At 47.3% G+C, this 25,041-nt stretch overlaps 1 protein-coding gene and 1 long non-coding RNA gene across 2 annotated transcripts in view; one reads left to right on the forward strand and one right to left on the reverse strand.

Annotated features, from left to right (window-relative positions):
* Positions 1–1,081: 1,081 nt before the first annotated feature.
* LOC134945539 (uncharacterized) lies at positions 1,082–15,320 on the reverse strand. The gene is made up of 3 exons (XR_010182126.1): positions 15,257–15,320; positions 10,762–10,838; positions 1,082–1,310 (listed from the first exon to the last, which is right to left on the reverse strand). It is a non-coding gene; the product is annotated as an uncharacterized LOC134945539 (long non-coding RNA).
* Positions 15,321–15,362: 42 nt separating this feature from the next.
* NHERF2 (NHERF family PDZ scaffold protein 2) overlaps positions 15,363–25,041 on the forward strand; it is a 150,360-nt gene continuing 140,681 nt past the window's right edge. The window contains exon 1 of the mRNA XM_063934891.1: positions 15,363–15,817. Within this exon, the coding sequence (XP_063790961.1) occupies positions 15,608–15,817 (210 nt within the window). The 5' untranslated portion in view covers positions 15,363–15,607. The remainder of the gene's footprint in view (positions 15,818–25,041) is intronic.

Raw genomic sequence — 25,041 nt, forward strand, 5'->3', positions numbered from 1 at the left:
CAGGGGCACAGGAGAAACCCCCGGTGTGCTCCACTGGAATCATTTTCCAGACTGTGCACTTGAATTATAATTTACATTATACGCATGTTACATTATTCTGCACAGGACTATGGTGTATTCTCTACAGTGTATTGCTATTATTAATCTTGTACATTACTATGCACTAGCAGTATATTACTATATATAATGGTTATTCAAGCCTGTGTGGAGGCTGGCCACACCCCTAAATATGAGTATCTATGTTTGCATTTTCCCGGTGGGCCTATCATGCCCCAGCCTGATATTGTGTCAGGATCCATCCCGTGTCTGATCCCACAATATGGTACTGTTCATATTGTATGTTGTAACCATGTATAGTGTGTCTGGAAAAACTGTATGCCAAAATGCCATTCTGTAATTCACTCCAGGTAATTGAACTGAGTCAGGGGACATTTGGATTATAAAAGAAATGTATGTAAACTCTACCCAGCAGGAAGGCCTGTGTAACTGGCACTGCCATCCTGCTAATCCACAGAGGTGTCAAATTCTTTTGAAGGAAGGTGATAGGAATTGCTGAAAAAGGCTTATGTGATCCTTACTGCATTTGCCCGATGCCGGTGTCCTGTACGCTCTGCGCATGTGCAGAACGGGTCCTGCAATCGCATCGCAGGGATGCAAACGCCTCTGCCTGAGTAACAAAGGATAAAGATGTGTCTGTAGGTGATTCATTGTCATTTGTTAAGGTAGTCATATGGCGAGGATGTTCAACTTATAACAGGAGCAACCTTAATCCAGCATTGTTCGAATCTGAAAGGCGACTTGAACAATGTTTTATTCTTTTTATTTTCTCTGAAATTGTCTGTAATCTTTGTGTACTTTTAAAATACTCATATGTACTCTGTAGCTCCCTTTTTTGTAACTATAACCTCTGGAGTTATTCTTGAAATGAAAACATCATTTCTAGTTCTAATCTTCTGTGTTCTTAAAGCTACGGCCTTGAGAGGCACATGCTACTGATTTTTAAAGTGTATATACTGTGAGCGTAACTGAAGGGCCACTGTGGGAGGTGTTATTTCCCAGAATTACCTTGGTGGTGGGAAAACCGATAAAGTTTATTGTTAGGATAAGTTGCAACATACCAACGTCATGACCGTCCGACTTGGAAGGAGTTTGTGGATGAGGAGGAGGGCGTCTGCGAGACACTATGGAAGTGGGCACAATACGGGAAAATGCTGTACTGTTTTGGGAGTCTCCAATGAGTTCCTCACTGCCTTGATACTTTGTTCACTTCAGAAATACAGGGCTGCCATTAGAAATTGTGGGGACCGGAACTGACAAAATAGAAAGGCACATATAAAATGCAGATATAAGGCACGCTGCACACGGGAACGTATGTTTAATATGCAGGTACATTACATGCTGCACACGGCCACATATAACACACAAGTATGAGATAGGCCACACATGGGCACGTATAACACGCAGGTACGGGACATGCCACACTTGGGAACATATAACATGTAGTTTCAGGACATTTGGGTACAGCATACCAGCACCTATAATATGCATGTACAGGACACGCTGCACACGGACACGTATAACATGCAGGCACAGGACACGCTGCACACGGGCACATATAACACACAATTATGAGACACGCCACACATGGGCATGTATAACATGTAGGTATAGCATACGGGCACATATAATATGCAGGTACAAAACACGCTGCACACAAGCACACATAACATGCAGGAATAGGACACGCTGCACACGGGCATACATAACATGCAGGTATAGGACACGCTGCACACAGGCACACATAACATGCAGGTATAGGACACACTGCACACAGGCACACATAACATGCAGGTATAGGACACACTGCACACAGGCACACATAACATGCAGGTATAGGATACACTGCACACAGGCACACATAACATGCAGGTATAGGACACACTGCACACAGGCACACATAACATGCAGGTATAGGACACGCTGCACACGGGCATACATAACATGCAGGTATAGGACACACTGCACACAGGCACACATAACATGCAGGTATAGGATACACTGCACACAGGCACACATAACATGCAGGTATAGGACACACTGCACACAGGCACACATAACATGCAGGTATAGGACACGCTGCACACGGGCATACATAACATGCAGGTATAGGACACGCTGCACACAGGCACACATAACATGCAGGTATAGGACACACTGCACACAGGCACACATAACATGCAGGTATAGGACACACTGCACACAGGCACACATAACATGCAGGTATAGGATACACTGCACACAGGCACACATAACATGCAGGTATAGGACACACTGCACACAGGCACACATAACATGCAGGTATAGGACACGCTGCACACAGGCACACATAACATGCAGGTATAGGACACACTGCACACAGGCACACATAACATGCAGGTATAGGACACACTGCACACAGGCACACATAACATGCAGGTATAGGATACACTGCACACAGGCACACATAACATGCAGGTATAGGACACACTGCACACATAACATGCAGGTATAGGACACGCTGCACACAGGCACACATAACATGCAGGTATAGGACACAGTGCACACAGGCACACATAACATGCAGGTATAGGACACACTGCACACAGGCACACATAACATGCAGGTATAGGACATGCTGCACACAGGCACACATAACATGCAGGTATAGGATACACTGCACACAGGCACACATAACATGCAGGTATAGGACACGCTGCACACAGGCACACATAACATGCAGGTATAGGACACGCTGCACACAGGCACACATAACATGCAGGTATAGGACCCGCTGCACACAGGCACACATAACATGCAGGTATAGGACACACTGCACACAGGCACACATAACATGCAGGTATAGGACACACTGCACACAGGCACACATAACATGCAGGTATAGGATACAGTGCACACAGGCACACATAACATGCAGGTATAGAACACACTGCACACATGCACACATAACATGCAGGTATAGGATACAGTGCACACAGGCACACATAACATGCAGGTATAGGACCCGCTGCACACAGGCACACATAACATGCAGGTATAGGACACAGTGCACACATGCACACATAACATGCAGGTATAGGATACAGTGCACACAGGCACACATAACATGCAGGTATAGGACCCGCTGCACACAGGCACACATAACATGCAGGTATAGGACCCGCTGCACACAGGCACACATAACATGCAGGTATAGGACACACTGCACACAGGCACACATAACATGCAGGTATAGGACACACTGCACACAGGCACACATAACATGCAGGTATAGGATACAGTGCACACAGGCACACATAACATGCAGGTATAGAACACACTGCACACATGCACACATAACATGCAGGTATAGGATACAGTGCACACAGGCACACATAACATGCAGGTATAGGACACACTGCACACAGGCACACATAACATGCAGGTATAGGATACACTGCACACAGGCACACATAACATGCAGGTATAGGACACACTGCACACAGGCACACATAACATGCAGGTATAGGACACGCTGCACACGGGCATACATAACATGCAGGTATAGGACACACTGCACACAGGCACACATAACATGCAGGTATAGGATACACTGCACACAGGCACACATAACATGCAGGTATAGGACACACTGCACACAGGCACACATAACATGCAGGTATAGGACACGCTGCACACGGGCATACATAACATGCAGGTATAGGACACGCTGCACACAGGCACACATAACATGCAGGTATAGGACACACTGCACACAGGCACACATAACATGCAGGTATAGGACACACTGCACACAGGCACACATAACATGCAGGTATAGGATACACTGCACACAGGCACACATAACATGCAGGTATAGGACACACTGCACACAGGCACACATAACATGCAGGTATAGGACACGCTGCACACAGGCACACATAACATGCAGGTATAGGACACACTGCACACAGGCACACATAACATGCAGGTATAGGACACACTGCACACAGGCACACATAACATGCAGGTATAGGATACACTGCACACAGGCACACATAACATGCAGGTATAGGACACACTGCACACATAACATGCAGGTATAGGACACGCTGCACACAGGCACACATAACATGCAGGTATAGGACACAGTGCACACAGGCACACATAACATGCAGGTATAGGACACACTGCACACAGGCACACATAACATGCAGGTATAGGACATGCTGCACACAGGCACACATAACATGCAGGTATAGGATACACTGCACACAGGCACACATAACATGCAGGTATAGGACACGCTGCACACAGGCACACATAACATGCAGGTATAGGACACGCTGCACACAGGCACACATAACATGCAGGTATAGGACCCGCTGCACACAGGCACACATAACATGCAGGTATAGGACACACTGCACACAGGCACACATAACATGCAGGTATAGGACACACTGCACACAGGCACACATAACATGCAGGTATAGGATACAGTGCACACAGGCACACATAACATGCAGGTATAGAACACACTGCACACATGCACACATAACATGCAGGTATAGGATACAGTGCACACAGGCACACATAACATGCAGGTATAGGACCCGCTGCACACAGGCACACATAACATGCAGGTATAGGACACAGTGCACACATGCACACATAACATGCAGGTATAGGATACAGTGCACACAGGCACACATAACATGCAGGTATAGGACCCGCTGCACACAGGCACACATAACATGCAGGTATAGGACACAGTGCACACAGGCACACATAACATGCAGGTATAGGATACAGTGCACACAGGCACACATAACATGCAGGTATAGGACCCGCTGCACACAGGCACACATAACATGCAGGTATAGGACCCGCTGCACACAGGCACACATAACATGCAGGTATAGGACACAGTGCACACAGGCACACATAACATGCAGGTATAGGACCCGCTGCACACAGGCACACATAACATGCAGGTATAGGACCCGCTGCACACAGGCACACATAACATGCAGGTATAGGACCCGCTGCACACAGGCACACATAACATGCAGGTATAGGATACAGTGCACACAGGCACACATAACATGCAGGTATAGGACACAGTGCACACGGGCATACATAACATGCAGGTATAGGACCCGCTGCACACAGGCACACATAAGTGAGAAAGGAGAATGTTTTATATCTGGGTAACATTGTAACATAAAGGCTATAGATTCTTTACTATAGAAGGTAACGGCTATTGCAAGACTGGAAAGTGCAACTGTGGTGAAAGTCTGGTAAACACATGAATGAGAACCCTTACAGAAGTCACAGCGCGGCACATCTGGGTAATATCGCCGCCGTGACCCCAAGGTTAATAAGTAAAATACTTTGAATTTTGTTTCCTTAAAGCAGTAATCAGCCTGGAGATTTTCCTACACAGGAGTATGTTGTGTAATATATTCAGCATTAAGTGCTGTGACAGAAGTCATATGACTAATAAGCATTTAATGGTACAAGCTGTGATACCCTAACAGGAAATGTGTGACATTCCTGCTCCGTCACTATGATGTACAGTCACTGACAGGAGCTGGTGACTTAGCACAGGAGCTCACAGCATGGGGCCTGAGCATTGAACGTCTCCCGTACTGTACAGTGCACCTGTCACCTATACACAGTGCTGCAGGGATTCCTCTATATACCTTCCATGGGTCACTGTCATTTCTTATTGCCGCTCCTCAGTCCCTATTTTATGTCCCTCTTTTCATCCAAGCCTCAGTTCCTCTGGCTCACATCACATACATAAACCTATATGGATTAGCTAGTCCACTGGGCCTGAAAGGTGTCTCGCCGGCTTCCGCGCTCACGGTAACAGAACCTCACCCTTTCTATTGAGCTCTTAGTGCTTTTGATCTTCGCAGCTATTTATAGTAAAGTTGAAGTTTATGTCACTTTGTATAGCTAAACCTGCTGGGTTAGGGATGGGAGTGTGACGTAAGCCTATACACTAATCATAACTGTCTATAATGAGTGGTGTGGTATCAATACACCGAAATGGGACCTTTGTTCACCCCGGCGACCCCTGGAGGTCAGCAAACAAATTCTTTAGGACAAAACATACATCTTTATCTTTCCGGTGCCAAACCAGCATAGATTATATTATATGGCTGACAGGAAAAGGCTACTCAATCATGTCTTACTTTTCTTAGCTCTACAAATATTCCCCCATAAACACTGTGTAATACAAACATATTCTTACATACCAGCCCATCATTTAGCTCGTTTACCCCAAAGGAGAGGATCGCTTTAATTATATTCTATCTTGGACTGGTAGGGTTAATGCATTTTATTAGAATATGTATAATACTTATGATAAATGAATAATCACTGGAAAACTGTGCTCAAGCGTGTGGATTATACCCCTTTCAGACCGCCAGCTATTCACACGGGTTATTGGCACATGAACGCGCATAACCTGTGTTCACGTGCGGTCTGAAAGGTGCCACAGGGTTTAAATACCGGGTCAAGCCACCCGGTATTCCAACTTGGGTAGCGAGCAGGGTTGAACACGCGTTCAACCCAGCTCGCTGTGCGGTGTAAACAGTAGCTGGGTCGATGCGTCCCGTTTCCTGTTCACTGTGTGTGGACAGGCGGCGCATGGAGATCATGTGATCTTCAAGTGCCGACCCCGCCGCGTCACCGCTGACATCACCAACCCAGCATTACGACGGGTGGCTTAGAGTGGCGGCGGGGCACCTGAGGCGGGTTGCAGCCCGGGAGCTCCCGTGTCAAGCTCCCGGGTGCAACCCGCCTCAGGCAGTCTGAAAGGGGTATCAGTTGTATAACCAGCCCTTTTGGCTGCTTTGGGCCCTGCGGGGAACGGGGTTCTATCCATTGAGCCATACAGTCTGGAGGCTGACCCATGCACCACTGTCCATCAGGGCCTGGTGCACTTTCCCAGATATGAAACCCTCTTTCTGGCATTCTGGGGCAGAGCAGTGGGTCCAGGAGCCCGTGGCGACATTGACGGGGTCCTGACCTCTTGGCCATGCACTTTTATGGCCCCACTGTCAGCATGCTGCATAAATGGAAAATGACGGGCAAAAAAATATATATAGCGAATGTTTATAAATTACATTTTATTCATGGTAAATAGAAACGATTCATGGCAGCTCATCAACGCAAGTTGTAGAATGATGGCTTTCACGGCAGAAGAACCGTAGGGTAACTCATACTTTACCTTATAGAAGGTAACTTCAAAATATGGCAACTGTACAACATAATAATCCTAGAAGTGGAACGTCACACAGAACCATGACTAGGGCTCTCTTGCTGGCTAGAATATTTAGGAGCACAGTCAGATTCCATGACGGAAGCAGGTTCTATTAAACTGCAGCGCTGAGTCACTTAAGGCTGATGTAAACTCCTTCAAACACCAATTAGAGAGGATTTACTTCATGATTGAGAAAGGAACAGTCACCGCTGCCCGCCCTCTCCTCCCATGTCAGGTGCACAAGCTTGCTCTGACCACTGAAACCTTAGGGCCTTAATGCTCTGCCTGCTAGACAGGTCCCTGCAGTGCGAGAGCAAGGCTTCATCATGAGCTATTATTGCAGGTGGGTAAATTCTGAGCTGACACAACATTGTGTTCCCGCTTTCAGCTCACATGCCTGAGGCAAATTGTTTCAGCTAAACAGATGCTCATCATAACAAAGTCAATTAATAGAGTCAGTTTATTTAATAGCGATGACTTAAGATCTGTACACACAAGCGGTTGCCCACTAATCACTGCTGGTTTCTTAAGGGATATGTTGGATTTGAATCCATCCTCTGCACATTACGGCCTTGAATTAGAGCTGGGCTGCCATTTGGACATGTGACCCAACCACTGAATATTTGGAGTTAGCAAAACATCGCTGCCAGCGTATAGACCAGTGTTGGGGGTAAGAGTGGGGGTGGGTTGTCACATCGCCATTGCAGCTGAGGAGGATCTCTGCATTAGTTTTAAAGGTGGAATCTTAAATTAGCTAATTCCTGCAATGCTGAACTGAGCGTCTGTCTGGCTAAACCTCGGAGGATGGATTTCACCCTGACCAGCCCATTCTGTAACTCTTCCACCTGTAAATTGCTCTGTTATAAGAGAACACTGGAGTGGCTGCACCAGAGCCGGCCATAGGCATAGGCAAACTAGGCAATTGCCTAGGGCATTTGATATGCCTAGGGGCATCAGCAGCTTCTGCTGATTAAAATGATATGTGGCATGCCTATATTCTGTGTGTAGCATTTCATATGCAGATACAGCCACAGTCTCACACAGTATATTGGCATGCTGCATATCATTTTAATCAGCAGAAGCTGCTTGTGCATCCTAGCCACATAGCAATGCAAATAAGATGCATTTTCATTAAAAAAAGGTGCCCGACGTTAGCATTGATGCAAGATTTATGAGGACACATCTGTATCCAAGCAGAGGCAGAGGTCACAGTGTTAGTGGCAGTGAGAGTGCTGTGTGCATGTGAGTGGGTTGGTTGTGCAGTAGTGTTCAGAATATGTGTAAGGAGCATTATGTGTGTCATGTAAAAATGCATTAATAATGTGCAACATATGTGTAAGGGGCACTATGTGTGTCATTGGGCGGGATGTACTAATGTACATCGCCGCCCATCGCCACGATGCTGATCGCATATGTACTAACATATGCGATCAGCATTGCGGAGGACAGCTCTTCCGATAAGAGCTGTCCTCCGCGATGCGCAGCGGCAGCCTGACTTCCGGGATTCGGCCCCAGAAGACAGTCTGCGCATGCGCGGGGTGACGGGGGCGGTCGCAGGGCATGCTGGGAGGGATCCGATCGGATCCCTCACACAGCGCCGCGGAGAGAAGCCCATAGGCTTCTATGGACTATCGCCAGCTAAAGCTAAAGCTGGCGTACCCCGCCGCGGCGCTGTCCGCCGGCCGGGGGTTAGTACATCAGGAAAATGCGGTAAACAGGGAGTTTACCGCATTTTCCGCTTAGTACATCCCGCCCATTATGTGTATAAGGGCATTAATAATGTGCGGCATATGTGTAAGGGACATTATGTGTAAAAGGGCATTAATAAAGGTTGTCATAATGTGTAAGGCGCATTATGTTTATAAGGACATTAATAAGGTGTCTCATATGTGTAAGGGGCATTACTGTGTGGCATTTGTATAATGTGCTCTACTATGTGGCGTTGCATATAGAAAAGACACTACTGTGTCGTCTAATGTGAATAAAGCGCAATAGGGTGTGGTGTAATGTGAATAAGGAGCAATTCAGTGTGATGTATTGTGAATAAGGGGCTCTACTGTGAGGAGTAACGTTTATAAGGTAAAGTGATACTACTGTGGGATGTAATATGAATTATGGACACTATCGCATGATCAAATGTGAATAAAGTTGCAGTACTGTGTGGCGTAATTGGATTTGGGGTTACTATTGTGTGGCCATGCCCCTTGCCAGCAAAAGCACACACCTTTTTGGGCTGTGTGCCAAATGTGCAAACTGTTCCTATTTAAAATATAGGGGGTACAAACACCAAAATAAGGACTGCTATAGGAGAGGGGTGATGGTGCTGAGAAAGAGGTGCAAGGTCAGAGGCGGAACCAGCGGTGGTGCTACGGGGCACCAGCCAAAATCTTGCCTAGGGCATCATATTGGTTAGGGCCGGCTCTGGGCTGCACCCTGTCAGTAAACCCCTGGGACCACGATATGGCATGGATGCAGAAGCCGGCAGTGCGCTAGGAGAGGGCCGCAGTGACTGTGAGCGGTGACAGCAGCAGGCATTGTGGCCAGTTACCTGACACTCTGACTGTACCCCACGCCATCCCCCGTCCCATACCCCTGCCTCTCTGCTTCCTATTAAACTGTCGCAGTCATCACTGCTTTCCTCCGCCAGCGACTCGCTCCCCACACTGCTATTTTGTCCGGCCACTTCCTCCTTGTTTCCCAGCTGCTGGCTCCTGTTTCCCTTGTTCACTAGGCAGCAGCAGAGGCCGGGAGGGGGCGGAGCATGCAGGCAGGCAGCTGCAGAGACGGGCGAGAAGTAGCCCGGGTGCACTCCACCGCTGGCAGGGCTGCACCTAGCGGTGGTGGCGGCGGGGCTCCTGGGCTGGGTCATTAAAATGGGTGGACAATTGTGCGGCCCGAAACTAGGGCACCCCCCTAGTTACGGCCCTTGGCTGTAAACACGGACAGGCTCCGATGCTGCTGCTCTCAACTCGGCGGCAACTGACTCCTTTGCCTCCAGCAGTTCTGTCCCTGGGTGTTGGGGCATATTCAGATGTGATAGAAATGATGAGCAGTAAAAAAATTGGTTTTATTGAGTTAAGTTGTCAAATAAATAATATCAAAGTTTAATAACTTTTTTATTGTGGTGTTTCACAGTATTAATATAATAAAGATTAATGAAGCAGTGAAAAGTGTGGAGAAGTGAGCCAGTGGAGAAGTTGCCCATGGCACCCAATCAGCGTTGAAGTAACATTTATAATTTGTATACTATACAATTGTACGGAGCAGCTGATTGGTTGCCATGGGCAAATTCTCCACAGGCTCACTTCTCCACTCTTTTCACTGCTTCAGAGTAGCCCTACATTTTATTTCAATAAAACATTCATGCAAAAACTTGTTTAAACAGAAAAAAAAGTGAATTTAATTAGTTGTAATATCGCAATCTATGGCAAACAATCTGTACTTACCTTCTCTTTCTACCAGCTTAGCCCCTAGGTGTTACTGCATTCATCATATACTGTACTGTTGCAGTGCACTCAGTGAACTGTAAATGATAAATAGAGACAGCTGAAGTATTGCTATTTACCCCAGTTTTATCAGACCTAGGTGTGCCATTGCTTTTTTTATTTTCTCTTCCCAATGTATACACTTGGACAGAAGTGATTTACAGTAACAGGGTGTGTGTGCGTGTAATGCCACTACACTCTCTTCCACTGACAGCAAATATTTCAGCTAGTGTCACTTTAAGTAAACAAATGTCTTTCTTGTGTTCTGTAAAGTATGCTGGAGTCACATACAGTAACTGCTAAGATAATTCTACTATCTATTTTACCAGGTCAGGCAAAGAAACACACATTAAGTGCCAGCCCCGCCCCCGCTTGTAACTTTTGTCGTCATTCCGCAAGAAGTTATTTATTGCTGTGTATTATTGAGAAATGGTTTTGCAACAGTTGAAGGTCCTGCCTTATTACCATCAGTCAAATAAAGCAATGAGCTTCCAAAATCATGTGCAGTCAAAGGCCTGATTTGTAGTTGTACACAATGCCGATATTTATAGAGTTGAGCGATTATCGCACGTCTGCACAGTAAGGGACCGTTTGGGTGATGGGGCAGGGAAAGCAAAAACGCAGGTATTTTGCGATAGTTTATTGGGGCGTGTCTCAGCCTACAACTATGATTTCGTATGCACAAAACATGGCGCTGGCGTCCCAATTCCCGTTTCTCTGGCACGATGCCAGGGTCTATGGCGCTGTGGAGAGGAGGGGGCACACCCAAAAGTCAGCACACGCGCCATCACCTCTGTTTAACTTTAAACGCCCTTGTTATGCACTATATTGCCTTTCAATGGCTCACGCTGACTGATGGACCATCATTTCTCTCCATTGGACAACCTAATGTTTACGGGACCCTTAGGGGTACATTTACTAAGATGTGAGTTCTATTTAAGATGGGATGTTGCCCAAGGCAACCAATCAGATTCCAGGTATTATCTTTTAGAAGGTGCTAGATAAATGAGAAGTAGAATCTGATTGGTTGCTATGGGCAACATCCCATCTTAAATAGAACTCCCATCCTAGTAAATTTACCCCTTAGTGTATTAAGAATTTTTTCACCAAAGTTGCGTTGGGTACAGTTTTGCTACCATAATAACCTCCTATGTGTGCAGCTGCTACACAAGCTTCATCAAATCTTCCCCCAAATGTCTCCTATCGAGCAACTCAGTAAAAAATTCTGAAAATCAAAAAATTCTGCTTCCAGCCATTCTTTGGTACAGTCATGTGGTGTTGGACATGATGGCGCTTCTGTTCATCCACATCGCTTCTGATAGGCAAAGCCCTTGTTGTTGGCTGCCAATCACATCAGTGAGAAGAGGAGGAAGGAGAGGCACTGTTGTTAACATTTAATTACATAGTGATAGCACACACATTCTGCAGAGCTTTACAGAGTATATTTGGCCATTCACATCAGTCCCTCCTCCAGCAGAGAAAGAGACAGGTACACATACTAATGGAGGCAGAGAGACACCCATGGAGAGACTGAGACAGGTACACATACTAATGGAGGCAGAGAGACACACATGGAGTGACTGAGACAGGTACACATACTAATGGGGGCAGAGAGACACACATGGAGAGACCGAGACAGTACACATACTAATGGGGGCAGAGAGACACACATGGAGAGACCAAGACAGTACACATACTAATGGGGGCAGAGAAACACACATGGGAGACCGAGACAGTACACATACTAATGGGGGCAGAGAGACACACATGTAGAGACCGAGACAGTACACATACTAATGGGGGCAGAGAAACACACATGGGAGACCGAGACAGTACACATACTAATGGGGGCAGAGAGACACACATGGAGAGACCGAGACAGTACACATACTAATTGGGGTAGCGAGACACACAGGGAGAGACAGAGACAGTACACATACTAATGGGGGCAGAGAGACACACATGGAGAGACCGAGACAGTACACATACTAATGGGGGCAGAGAAACACACATGGGAGACCGAGACAGTACACATACTAATGGGGGCAGAGAGACACACATGGAGAGACCGGGGCAGAGAGACACACATGGAGAGACCGAGACAGTACACATACTAATGGGGGCACGGAGACACACATAGAGAGACTGAGACAGTACACATACTAATGGGGATAGAAAGACACACATGGGGAGACCGAGACAGTACACATACTAATGGGGGCAGAAAGACACACATGGGGAGACCAAGACAGGTACACATACTAATGGGGGCAGAGAGGCACACATCGGGAGACCGACACAGTACACATACTAATGGGGGCAGAGAGACACACAGGGGGAGACCGAGACAGTACACATACTAATGGGGGCAGAGAGACACACATGGGGAGACCGAGACAGGTACACATACTAATGGGGGCAGAGAGACACACATCGGGAAGCAGTGACAGGTACACACACAACATTGTTAGAGAGCCTTACACAGATGATGACTGAGACAGAAGCACAGGGGAGGAGCAGACACACACTGCTAAATGTAATAGCCTCTGAGTTTCGGACGTGTGGGAATTTTTTGTGAGTCTGCCCGTTTTTTTTAAAGAACCAATCATTTCAAAGTCAAAACTAAACCTGGTTTTGCCTTGTAAATGATTGCTTCTTTAAAAAGCTGGCAGACGCCCACCTCTGGAACGTGGAGGCTATTACAGGGATACCACCACATTGTGCACTGTTCCATATGTATGACTGCTGTGCCTCCACATCTGTGCAGAGTTCCTGCCTGCTGTGCTTCACATCTGTGAGGTGTCCCAGCCTGCTGTGCCCTCCCATCAGTGCTCTATTTCTGCCTGCTGTGCCCCTACATCTGTGTAGTGTAATTGCCAGCTATGCCCCCACACATGTTCCCTGCCTCTTCCTACTGTGCCCCTACATCAGTGCAGTGTTCCTGTCTGCTATGTCCCCACATATGTACAGTGTTTTTAACTGCTGTGCCCCCACATCCATGCAGTGCTTTCATCTGCTGTACCCCCACATAGGTGGTGTCCCTGCCTGCTGTGCCCCCACATCTGTGCCCTATGTCTGCCTGATGTACACCCACATCTGTGTAGTGTCCCTGCCTGCTGTGCTCCCACATCTATGCCCTATATCTGCCTGCTGTACACCCACATATGTGTAGTGTCCCTGCCTGCTGTGCCCTCATATCTGTGCCCTAAGTCTGCCTGCTGTCCCACATCTGTGCAGTGTTCCCACTTGCTGTACCTACAGATCTGTACAGTGTTTCTGCCTGCTCTTCCCTCACATCTGTGCAGTGTCCCTGCTTCTGTGCCATCACATCTGCTGTGCCCTCACATATGTGCTGTGTCACTGCTGTGCCTCCTATGCCCCAGTTATGCCCCCACATATGGACCCTTTGTATACCTCTTATACCCTGTACCTGCCTTCTGTGCCTCCACACGAGTGCAGTGTTCCTGCCTGCTGTGCCCCCACATCTGTGCACCGTTCCCACTTGCTCTGCCTACAGATCTGTAGAGTGTTTCTGTCTGCTCTGCCCTCACATCTGTGCAGGCAGTGTCCCTGCTTCTGTGCAATCACATATGTGCAGTGTTCCCACCTGCTGTACCCTCACATATGTGCAGTGTCACTGCTATGCCCCCTATGCCCAATGTCTGCCTGCCGTGTTCCTACATCTGTGCAGTGCCCCTGTCTGATGTTCCCTCACACCCGTGCCTTATGTTTGCCTGCTGTACAGTAACATCTGTGCAATGTTCATGTCTGCTGTGCCCCCACACCTGTGCACTGTCCCTGCCTGCAGTGCCCTCACAGCTGTGCACTGTTCATGCCTGCTGTGCCCCCACACCTGTGCAGTGTCCCCGCCTGCTGTGCCCCCACATACGTGCAATGTCCCTGCCTGCGGTGCCCCACATCTGTGCAATGTCCATGTCTGCTGTACCCCCACATCTGTGCACTGTCCATGCTTGTTGTGCCCCCTCATCTGTGCAATGTCCCCGCCTGCTGTGCCCCAACATATGTGCAATGTCCATGCCTGCTGTGCACCCACATCTGTGCAGTGTCCCCACCTGCTGTGCCCCCACATATGTGCCATGTCCATGCCTGCGGTGCCCCCATATCTGTGCACTGTCCATGCCTGCTGTACCCCCACAACTGTGCACTATTCATGCCTGTTGTGCCGCCACATCTGTGCAATGTCCATGCCTGCGGGGCCCCCACATCTGTGCACTGTCCCCGCCTGCTGTGCCCCGAGATCTGTGCACTGTCCCCGCCTGCTGTGCCCCCAGATCTGTGCACTGTCCCCGCCTGCTGTGCCCCCAGATCTGTGCACTGTCCCCGCCTGCTGTGCCCCCACATCTGTGCACTGTCCCCGCCTGCTGTGCCCCCACATCTGTGCACTGTCCCCGCCTGCTGTGCCCCCACATCTGTGCACTGTCCCCGTCTGCTGTACCTCCACATCTGTGCAGTATTCCTGACCCCTCAGTCTGGAAGATTCCAGGTTGGATCAGAGGGAGGTGCCAGAGCAGCATCTTTGTGGCTATTTCTTGTTTGCTAGAGAAACACAAGCCAGAGCCAGAGAGAGAGCAGCGGGAGGAGGAGGAGTAGCTGAGCCAGAGACAGGGCAGGGAGCCAGCAAGTCAGCTCCGTGCAGAAGTCAGGAATATCCCAGAGCTGCATCCACACCGTAGGGCAGCAGCTGTACCCAGCCCTCACCCTGCCCGGGTCACCATGCCCCCTGTGCTGCACTGAGCTCTGCCAGTGCCCCCTGTCCCCTCCGCCAGTGCCCCTCACCCCCTGTACCATGGCCCAGGAGCGGCCGGAGCCCCGGCTGTGTCACATAGAGAAAGGGGAGCAGGGATACGGCTTCCACCTGCACGGAGAGAAGAACAAGATCGGGCAGTACATCCGCAAAGTGGAGCCCGGCTCCCCGGCTGAGATCGCCGGCCTGAAGGCTGGAGACCGGGTGCTGGAAGTCAACGGGGAGAACGTGGAAAAAGAAACTCACCACCAGGTAACTGAGCCGGGTATCTCTGTGTAATACTGTACTGTCCTTATTCACTCTGTGCTGCTGCTGCTGCTGCTGGGCACACACTGATCTGTATATATACTGTATACTGACCTACCTATAGTACTGGCCTTATACACTCACCGCTGCTGGAGCTGTGCACACTGATCTGTATATATATACTGTATATACTGACCTACCTACCTATCTCTGTGTAATACTGTACTGTGTCCTTATTCACTCTGTGCTGCTGCTGCTGCTGCTGGGCACACACTGATCTGTATATATACTGTATACTGAACTACCTATAGTACTGGCCTTATACACTCACCGCTGCTGGAGCTGTGCACACTGATCTGTATATATACTGTATATACTGACCTACCTACCTATCTCTGTGTAATACTGTACTGTGTCCTTATTCACTCTGTGCTGCTGCTGCTGGGCACACACTGATCTGTATATATACTGTATACTGACCTATAGTACTGCCATTATACACTCACCGCTGCTGGAGCTGTGCACACTGATATGTATATATACTGTATATACTGACCTACCTACCTATCTCTGTGTAATACTGTACTGTGTCCTTATTCACTCTGTGCTGCTGCTGCTGGGCACACACTGATCTGTATATATACTGTATACTGACCTATAGTACTGCCATTATACACTCACCGCTGCTGGAGCTGTGCACACTGATATGTATATATACTGTATATACTGACCTACCTACCTATCTCTGTGTAATACTGTACTGTGTCCTTATTCACTCTGTGCTGCTGCTGCTGGGCACACACTGATCTGTATATATACTGTATACTGACCTACCTATAGTACTGGCCTTATACACTCGCTGCTGCTGACTACACTGATCTATATATGCTTCTGTATATACTGACCTAGCTATATACTGTACGTACTAGTACTGCCCTTATTCACTCTGTGCTGCTGGGGCTGTGCACACGCTGATCTGTATATATACGGTATATTGACCTATCTATAGTACTGCCATTATACACTCACCGCTGCTGGAGCTGTGCACACTGATCTGTATATATACTGTATATACTGACCTACCTACCTATAGTACTGGCCTTATACACTCACTGCTGCTGGGGCTGTGCACACTGATGTACAGTATATACAATATACTGGATATACTAACCTACCTATAGAGTGGTATGTACTGCCATCATACACTTACTGCTGCTGGGTCTGTGTGCACTGATCTATATACAGTATACTGTATATACTGACCTAACTGTATAGTGTTATATACAACTCTTATTCACTCACTACTGCTGAGGCTGTGTACTCTGATCTCTATATACAAACCTACCTACCTATATAATACTTAAATTATACACTCACGGCTGCTGGGGCTGAGTACACTGATCTATATGTACTTCTGTATATACTGACCTACCGATATAGTACTGTCCTTATACACTCACTGCTTCTGGGGCTGTGTGCTCTGATATACAGTAAATATACTGACCTACCTACAGTATATACTGTAGTGCTATGTGATGTCCTTAAGCTGGGTACACACTGGAGCAATGTCGCTCCAAAACATATCGCTTGCATTGCTCAGTGTGTACCCAGGACTGCGCGCTCCCGCGGTAGCATGCGACAGACGCTTGGTTTGATGCCCTGCACATCAAACTTAGCGTCCTGTGTTATGTTAATGAAGGACAGAACCTGCTCGTACCGTCCTTCATTAAAGTTGCCCCAATGTGTAGGGGCATTTGGGGCTGACAGGGATTCGTTCCTATGTCGGAACAAATCCCCGTCACGCCAGTGTTTACCCAGCTTTATACACTCACTGCTGCTGGGGCTGTGTACACTGATCTATATATACACTATATATACTGACCTACCTATATAGTGTTATGTACTACCCTCACTGCTGCAGGGGATTTGTACACTGATCTATATATACTGTATATACTGACCTGTCCTGTTCTCAGCCACTAATAGTGACTAAGGGCGGGATGTACGAGCCTCTTGCGGTACATCCTGCCACTTACCGCACCGATACTAATTGCATATGTACTAATATATGCGATTAGTATTTCAAAGGCCGGCTCTCCTGATAAGAGTTGTCCTTTGCGATGAGCACCTGCCCTTGGGCTTCCGGGTTTATGACCCGGGAGACCTCTCCGCATGTGACACGGCAGCCGCGGGTGATGCTGGGAGGGATCCGATCCCTCTGACAGCACGGATGCAGGAAAAAAGCCCAGGCGTTACCCTCTGCATTGGAAACCCGGCGGCTGCTAATCTGTCGGATGTACATACATTCTGCGCACTTGCGCAATCTGAAGATGCTGCATCACGGATCTGACGCTGCAGCCGGAAACAGGATGACAGTGTAAGCATCACGTTATCACTCTGCTCTTATCGGAACCCGTTTCCTGGCAAGAGAACTGTACTAAATTCAACTGAAAATTAAAATTTCCTCTTAAAACATTTCATTTTCATTTTGCGATGTTATCATATTTACACTGCATTTAAAATACGGGATTTACTAAATGGGCCCCTATGGGCCTGCAAGGGCATAATCACCTTCGCTTAGGAACGGCATTGGGCAACACTTTAGGGGGTAATTCAGACCTGATTGTAGCAGCAAATTTGTTAGCAGTTGGCCAAAACCATGTGCACTGCAGGGGGGGGGGGGGGGGGGGGGGGGGGGGAGGCAGATATAACATGTACAGAGAGAGTTAGATTTGGGTGGGGTGTGTTCAAACTGAAATCTAAATTGCAGTGTAAAATTAAAGCAGCCAGTATTTACCCTGCACAGAAACAAAAAAACCCACCCAAATGTAACTCTCTCTGCACATGTTATATCTGCCCCACCTGCAGTGCACATGGTTTTTGCCCAACTGCTAACAAATTTGCTGCTGCGATCAACTCTGAATTACCCCCAAAGTGTATATTCTTACAGTGCCGGGCCTGGGCGACTGCGTATCCGTCCGGCATGCTACGCCCCCCGCGCACCTGACATCATGATGTCACTCAGCAAGCACAGGGGGAGCTGCAGAGGAACAGGAAGGAGGCTGCTGGCCCGTGCCGTAAGGACACGCGCTGAGGCTTTCCCTGCAGTGGGGTGCCATCGACTGTACTGCCCCCTAGAAATGCTAACTCCTCAGTATGGCTCTGTGCGCTTATATAATGATCATTGGCTGGTGGATCTACATACACCTCTACTGGCCACCTCACATTGACAGGTACCTGAACCGGTATCATCTTTTAACTAATCAGTAATAAATAAGTGTTCACTAAAGCAACATCACCGGGAATGGACAAGTGCAATGGTAATGGGATTCCAAGGGGTGCATTCATTTTGCAGGGTGGCTTTTCAAAGCCGCCGCTCGTTGGCAGTTCTGGGCAGAAATTTAAAACGGCAATAATATTAAACGCCAAACCAGAAGTGTTAAGGGCCCCATACACTAGAACGATAATGCCCGATTTCATCTGATTTCGGGCATTCGGCCCGATATATCGGATGAAATCGGGAATTTTGGAGGTGTTTCCGATCCAGTCCTATGCGGGTTCCCGTGAGCATCGGATCGTATCCTCCAGATTGACCGTGCTGCGCTATCGATCATGTCCGACCCCGCAGGCATGGCTGGGATCGCCCAAGATACTGTACAACGTATGCAAAAGGACAGCATGCGATGTATATTGGGCGATCCTGCCGCCCGGAAGGTTGCTGGGGTGATCGCCTGCGACATGACGGACGGACATGTCGCAGTAGTGTATGGGGCCCTTTAGTAAACCTACTCGCTTGTGTCTACAATAGTACATAAATCTTAATTTTGTCACTATCATCCGTTTGAGCTTTGCAGTAGCAGGCCTAGACAAATTACGGGACATACGGAGCGTGTTCTACTGGCGGCAGATTTCTCGGTGCTACTAGTTGTGTAACTACATTCTGTCCGCTCCCGTAGTAAGAGAGAATATTATTTGTATTCGTGTTCTCATGGTGTTTTTCTTACCCGTCACGTATGTGAGTTTAGGAAGCAAATCGGAGAGTATAGATTGCACTGAAGGTGGAATCACGGTCGTCAGAGCTGAAGGGCAAGAAGTAAGAGGTTCTTGCATAGGCAATGATTGTCGTTCTCTAGTCTTTGCTGGGTATTTCCATTTACCCACACATGAGGTAACATACAGCACCCTTCCATCATCTGCTCATTACGATACACACCAGATAAGACCTGCAAGCCTCACAGTGTGATCTGGGAGTTGTAGTTCACCAACCTCCGAAGTATATGCTACAGAGCTTGGTTTAGGATGCTCACACATACCAGTCCGAGTAGCATTGCTCTACATTATACGGATGGTGAAAACTGTTCACAAGTGTAAGAGTACTGTATTACTATCAGTATGGGAAATTTGACCATGTATTGGCGCGAGGAATATACAACAAATGCGATCCCAGAAAAAGGAAGTCCCGTTGAGATCAACCGGATCAGTTTTGATCTTGTCTGTCAGTCTGGTTGGCTATCTGCCTGCGTTTTGTGTGTGCGTGAGTTTGTAGTCATCTGCCAACCGCATTAATCTGCAAAAACACAGAACAGCAATATGGCCGCACGTGTGCGTCATGGCTAACTCAGTACAACAATAACACACAGGACGGGCTAGTGTGTAGGTTGAAAAGAAATTCTACAGCAGGGGGTGTTCAACCAGCTGCTGTGGAACTATACTTCCCAGCGTGCCCTGTCACAGTTGTGTTTTTAGGGTATGCTAAAAGTGTGGCAGAGCCAGTGTTAATTTTGACAAGGATTTTCGATTTAGTTTTAGTCTTGGTCGGTTACTTAATATGATTGTTGGTTTAAAGTTACATTTTACTATTTTCTTTTGCTTCGTTTTAGTCAAGATTTAGACAAGAGCCAGACTCGTACAGAATAGATCCATCCTTCCTGCCACTGCCAGCCTGCCAGATCAGTAAAGTTAATGGGAAAAGTGAGTGAGAGAAAGAAAGAAAGAAAGGGGTGTGTGTGTGTGTGTGTGTGTGTGTGCGCGATAGTGTGCGTATATTTGTGTGTGCGGGCAGTGGCGTCAGTCTGTTTTTAGGTTTGGGGGAGAGATCTTTAGCTCTCGCTGTACCAACCCCTCCCGTGTTCTGTCACCATGTCACCCCCGTGTTCTGTCACGTATAACACCCCCGTGTTCTGTCACTGTGTCACACCCCCCGTGTTCTGTCACTATGTCACACCCCCCGTGTTCTGTCACCGTGTCACCCCTACCGTGTTCTGTCACTGTGTCACACCCCCCGTGTTCTGTCACTGTGTCACCCCCCCCGTGTTCTGTCACCGTGTCACACCCCCCGTGTTCTGTCACTGTGTCACACCCCCCGTGTTCTGTCACTGTGTCACACCCCCCGTGTTCTGTCACTGTGTCACACCCCCCGTGTTCTGTCACCGTGTCACCCCCACTGTGTTCTGTCACCGTGTCACCCCCCCAGTATTCTTTCACTGTCACACCCACCGTGTTCTGTCACTGTGTCACATCCCCCGTGTTCTGTCACCGTGTCACACACCCCGTGTTCTGTCACCGTGTCACACCCCCCGTGTTCTGTCACCGTGTCACACCCCCCGTGTTCTGTCACCGTGTCACCCCCCCCGTGTTCTGTCACCGTGTCACCCCCACCGTGTTCTGTCACCGTGTCACACACCCCGTGTTCTGTCACTGTCACCCCCCCTCCCCGTGTTCTGTCACTGTCACCCCCCCGTGTTCTGTCACCGTGTCACACACCCCGTGTTCTGTCACCGTGTCACACCCCCCGTGTTCTGTCACCGTGTCACCTCCCCCCCCGTGTTCTGTCACTGTCACCCCCCCCCCCGTGTTCTGTCACCGTGTCACCCCCCCCGTGTTCTGTCACCGTGTCACCCCCACCGTGTTCTGTCACCGTGTCACACACCCCGTGTTCTGTCACTGTCACCCCCCCTCCCCGTGTTCTGTCACTGTGTCACACATTTCCCCAGGGGCCATAAGACACTGGATAATTTGCTTGCTGCACAATAATTATCCTAAATAAAATGTTAATGTGTAAAAGGGGGCTCTACCTGCTGTAATGTGTAAAAGGGGCTCTACCTTCCATACTGTGTAAAAGGGGCTCTATGTGGTGTAATGTGTGTAAGTGGCGCTGTGTGGAGCAATTTGAATAATGGAGACTATTGTGCAGCCTAATATGAATCTGTATTATTTTTTGCCCACACCCCTTCCACATGAAGCACGTCCCTATATTTTTGGCAAGTGGGGGGAGCTGCTATTTTGTATGTGGCCCTCGGATACTGACAGGAAATGTCAAGTGGCCCCTCAGCTGAAATAATTGCCCACCCCTGCTCTGTACGTTATATCTGCCTCCCCTGCAGTGCACATGGTTTTGCCCAACTGCTAACAAAGTTCCTGCTGCGATCAACTCAGAATTACCCCCTATGTGTTTAGTAATCTAGGCTCAGTAGGCTGAGAATGTGTTACATACTGAGTCTGATTTACTATAGTACTCCCATATATCATATACAAATGAATGCCTTAAGTTTGTTAGAACAAACAAGTGCAAAACACAATCCTATTTCCACAGCAGGTCATATTTATTGTCTGCAAATATCTAGAACACATAATTGTTCTTTCAAAATGTAAAACCCTACTTCCAGTGTTCATTTTGAAAAGGATTTTAAATGTAGTTTTAGTCATAGTTGCTTTTTGCTTTGTTTTAGTTAAGATTTTGTCGCTGGAGCTCCGTTTTCATTTTAGTCTAATTTTAGTCCGGAAATAAACTGCCGTTGACGAATACTTTTAGTAAAATTTTCGTCGACAAAAGTACAAACCCGGTATAAGCTGAAGCAGACAACATAAATCAAACCAGATTCATTTATCTTTATAGCACAGATTAGTAAATGAAAGCAAATATTCAACATGGGGTTCAGCACACTTGTGAGCATTGCACCTTTCCGTGGAATATGTGGCCTGGTACTTTAAGAGTTTTGCTGTAGCTTTATATCGGTAAAATTGTTCAACCAACATTGCCTGAAGCACAGGCTTGTTTGACAGAATAATTACCGGTATGTATTTTATTTGCACTTTCTCATGTTAATACCATTTATTGGCTGACAGCTTATTAGGCTTTTCATTAGACAGAATGGAGATTTAAATGATTAATTTGAATATAGAGAGAAATATGAAACTGATATCGGTCCTAGACTTATCTATCCGTCTTTGTATATTTACCCAGGGACCTGTAACATTGGCAGTCATGTGATCTATAGGTACCAATTGACGTATGTAGCAGAGGACGTGGAAGATGTATGCACAGGGGATCATGTGAAAAAGCCAGGCTTGATAAATTGCACTTTAATCAGTAAGACGATAATGTTATCGCTTATACCCCGTAGTTTTCAATAAGGTCATTTATGTAAGTACATTGCAATGGATATTTTGGAACATAAATGCACATTTGCATAAATGTCCCAGATGCATGGATTTGCAGGATGGGATACGGTCATTAGGTCGACCACTATTGGTCGACACGCATTAGGTCAACGTGGTCACTAGGTCGACCACTATTGGTCGACATGGTCACTAGGTCAACATGATTACTAGGCAGACATGTACTCGGTCGACATGGAAAAAGGTCGACATGCGTTTTGCACATTTTTCCCATTTTTTAACTTTTTCATACTTTACGGTCACTAGGTCGACCACTATTGGTCGACATGGTCACTAGGTCGACATGGTCACTAGGCAGACATGTACTAGGTCCACATGGAAAAAGGTCGACATGCGTTTTGTACATTTTTTTTCCATACTTTACGGTCACTAGGTCGACCACTATTGGTCAACATGGTCACTTGGTCGACATGGTCACTAGGCAGACATTTACTAGGTCGATATGGAAAAAGGTCGACATGCGTTTTGCAGATTTCTTTGTTTTTCCCCCATTTTTTTTACTTTTTCATACTTTACGATCCACGTGGACTACGATTGGGAATAGTAACCTGCCTGAAGCTCGCTCGCCATGCGAGGGGACACGGTGCACTAATTGGGGTTCCCTGTAACTTTTCATGAAGTAAACGACATCCAAAAAATTTAAAAAAAAACTCATGTCAACCTTTTTCCATGTCGACCTAATGCTTGTCGACCAATAGTGGTTGACCTAATGACGCTCGACCTAAGAGTGGTCGACCTAATGACCCGTACCCTGCAGGACAAGATGGCGTTTTCTGACTGGCAAAACTTTGCAATGTTTGACAAGAGGAATTGAACAGATTGAGAGGTTTGTTAGTAATTGCTGGTTATATTCCCAAGTGTGCATTTCATTGACATAAGGGTAGATGTACTCGGCCTTGCAGAGCGGTAAAGTGGCGAGAGATAAAGTACCAACCAATTAGCTCCTAACTGCCATGTTACACGCTGTGTTTGAAAAATGACAGGAACTGATTGGTTTGCACTTTATCTCTCTCCACTTTATCATTCTCCAAGGCTTACTACAACCGCCCCATAATGAGATTTCATTTTGTAGTTTGAATCGTTTTGCAGGCTAGGTGGGCACTTTAAGGGAAGTGTTCCCCTTTAAGGGGTAGACACACACCCATTTCCTCTCAGCAAATGGATTGAATTTTCTGGAAGGTCTGAGGTGTTGAAAACCCGTCCATGTTCCTACACTTTTCATGGGATTTTTCACCTTCCAATTACAGTTCTGCTGGAAAATACATTTCTGGGATTGCTTTCAGCAAAGTACAAACACACAGGAGTGACACAAGTAATCTAAACCAGGGGCAGGCAATGTGTATGACACTCCAGCTGCTCTTGAACTACACATCCCAGCATGCCCTGACACAGTTGCTGCTAGGGCATGCTGAAAGATTTGTCAAGGCATGCTGGCATGTGTAGTTCTTTCGCAGCTGGAGTGCCAGATGTTTCCTACCCCTAAATTAGGCTTAACTGAGGAGTATTTAGGTGAAAAAAATGTAAACGTGTAAATGAATAAAGGGGAGGTACTAAATGGATGTAGCTTGGGCTGTATCGCGTTGTATTTTATGTTTCCAGCGTGCGCATTTTCCAGAGTATCCGCAAAGCACAACTATTAGTGCAGATTAATTTTATGGGATGTTTCCAAGGACAAGAAATGCACTTTGAAATGCCTTTTTTTTTTTTTGTCTGCAATTAGGTGCAATTGCGCAAATAAAGTTTTTTGATGGTTTATAAATTAGTTTTGTTTC

The sequence above is a fragment of the Pseudophryne corroboree genome, chromosome 7 (genome assembly GCF_028390025.1).
Source record: "Pseudophryne corroboree isolate aPseCor3 chromosome 7, aPseCor3.hap2, whole genome shotgun sequence".
NCBI lineage: Eukaryota > Metazoa > Chordata > Amphibia > Anura > Myobatrachidae > Pseudophryne > Pseudophryne corroboree.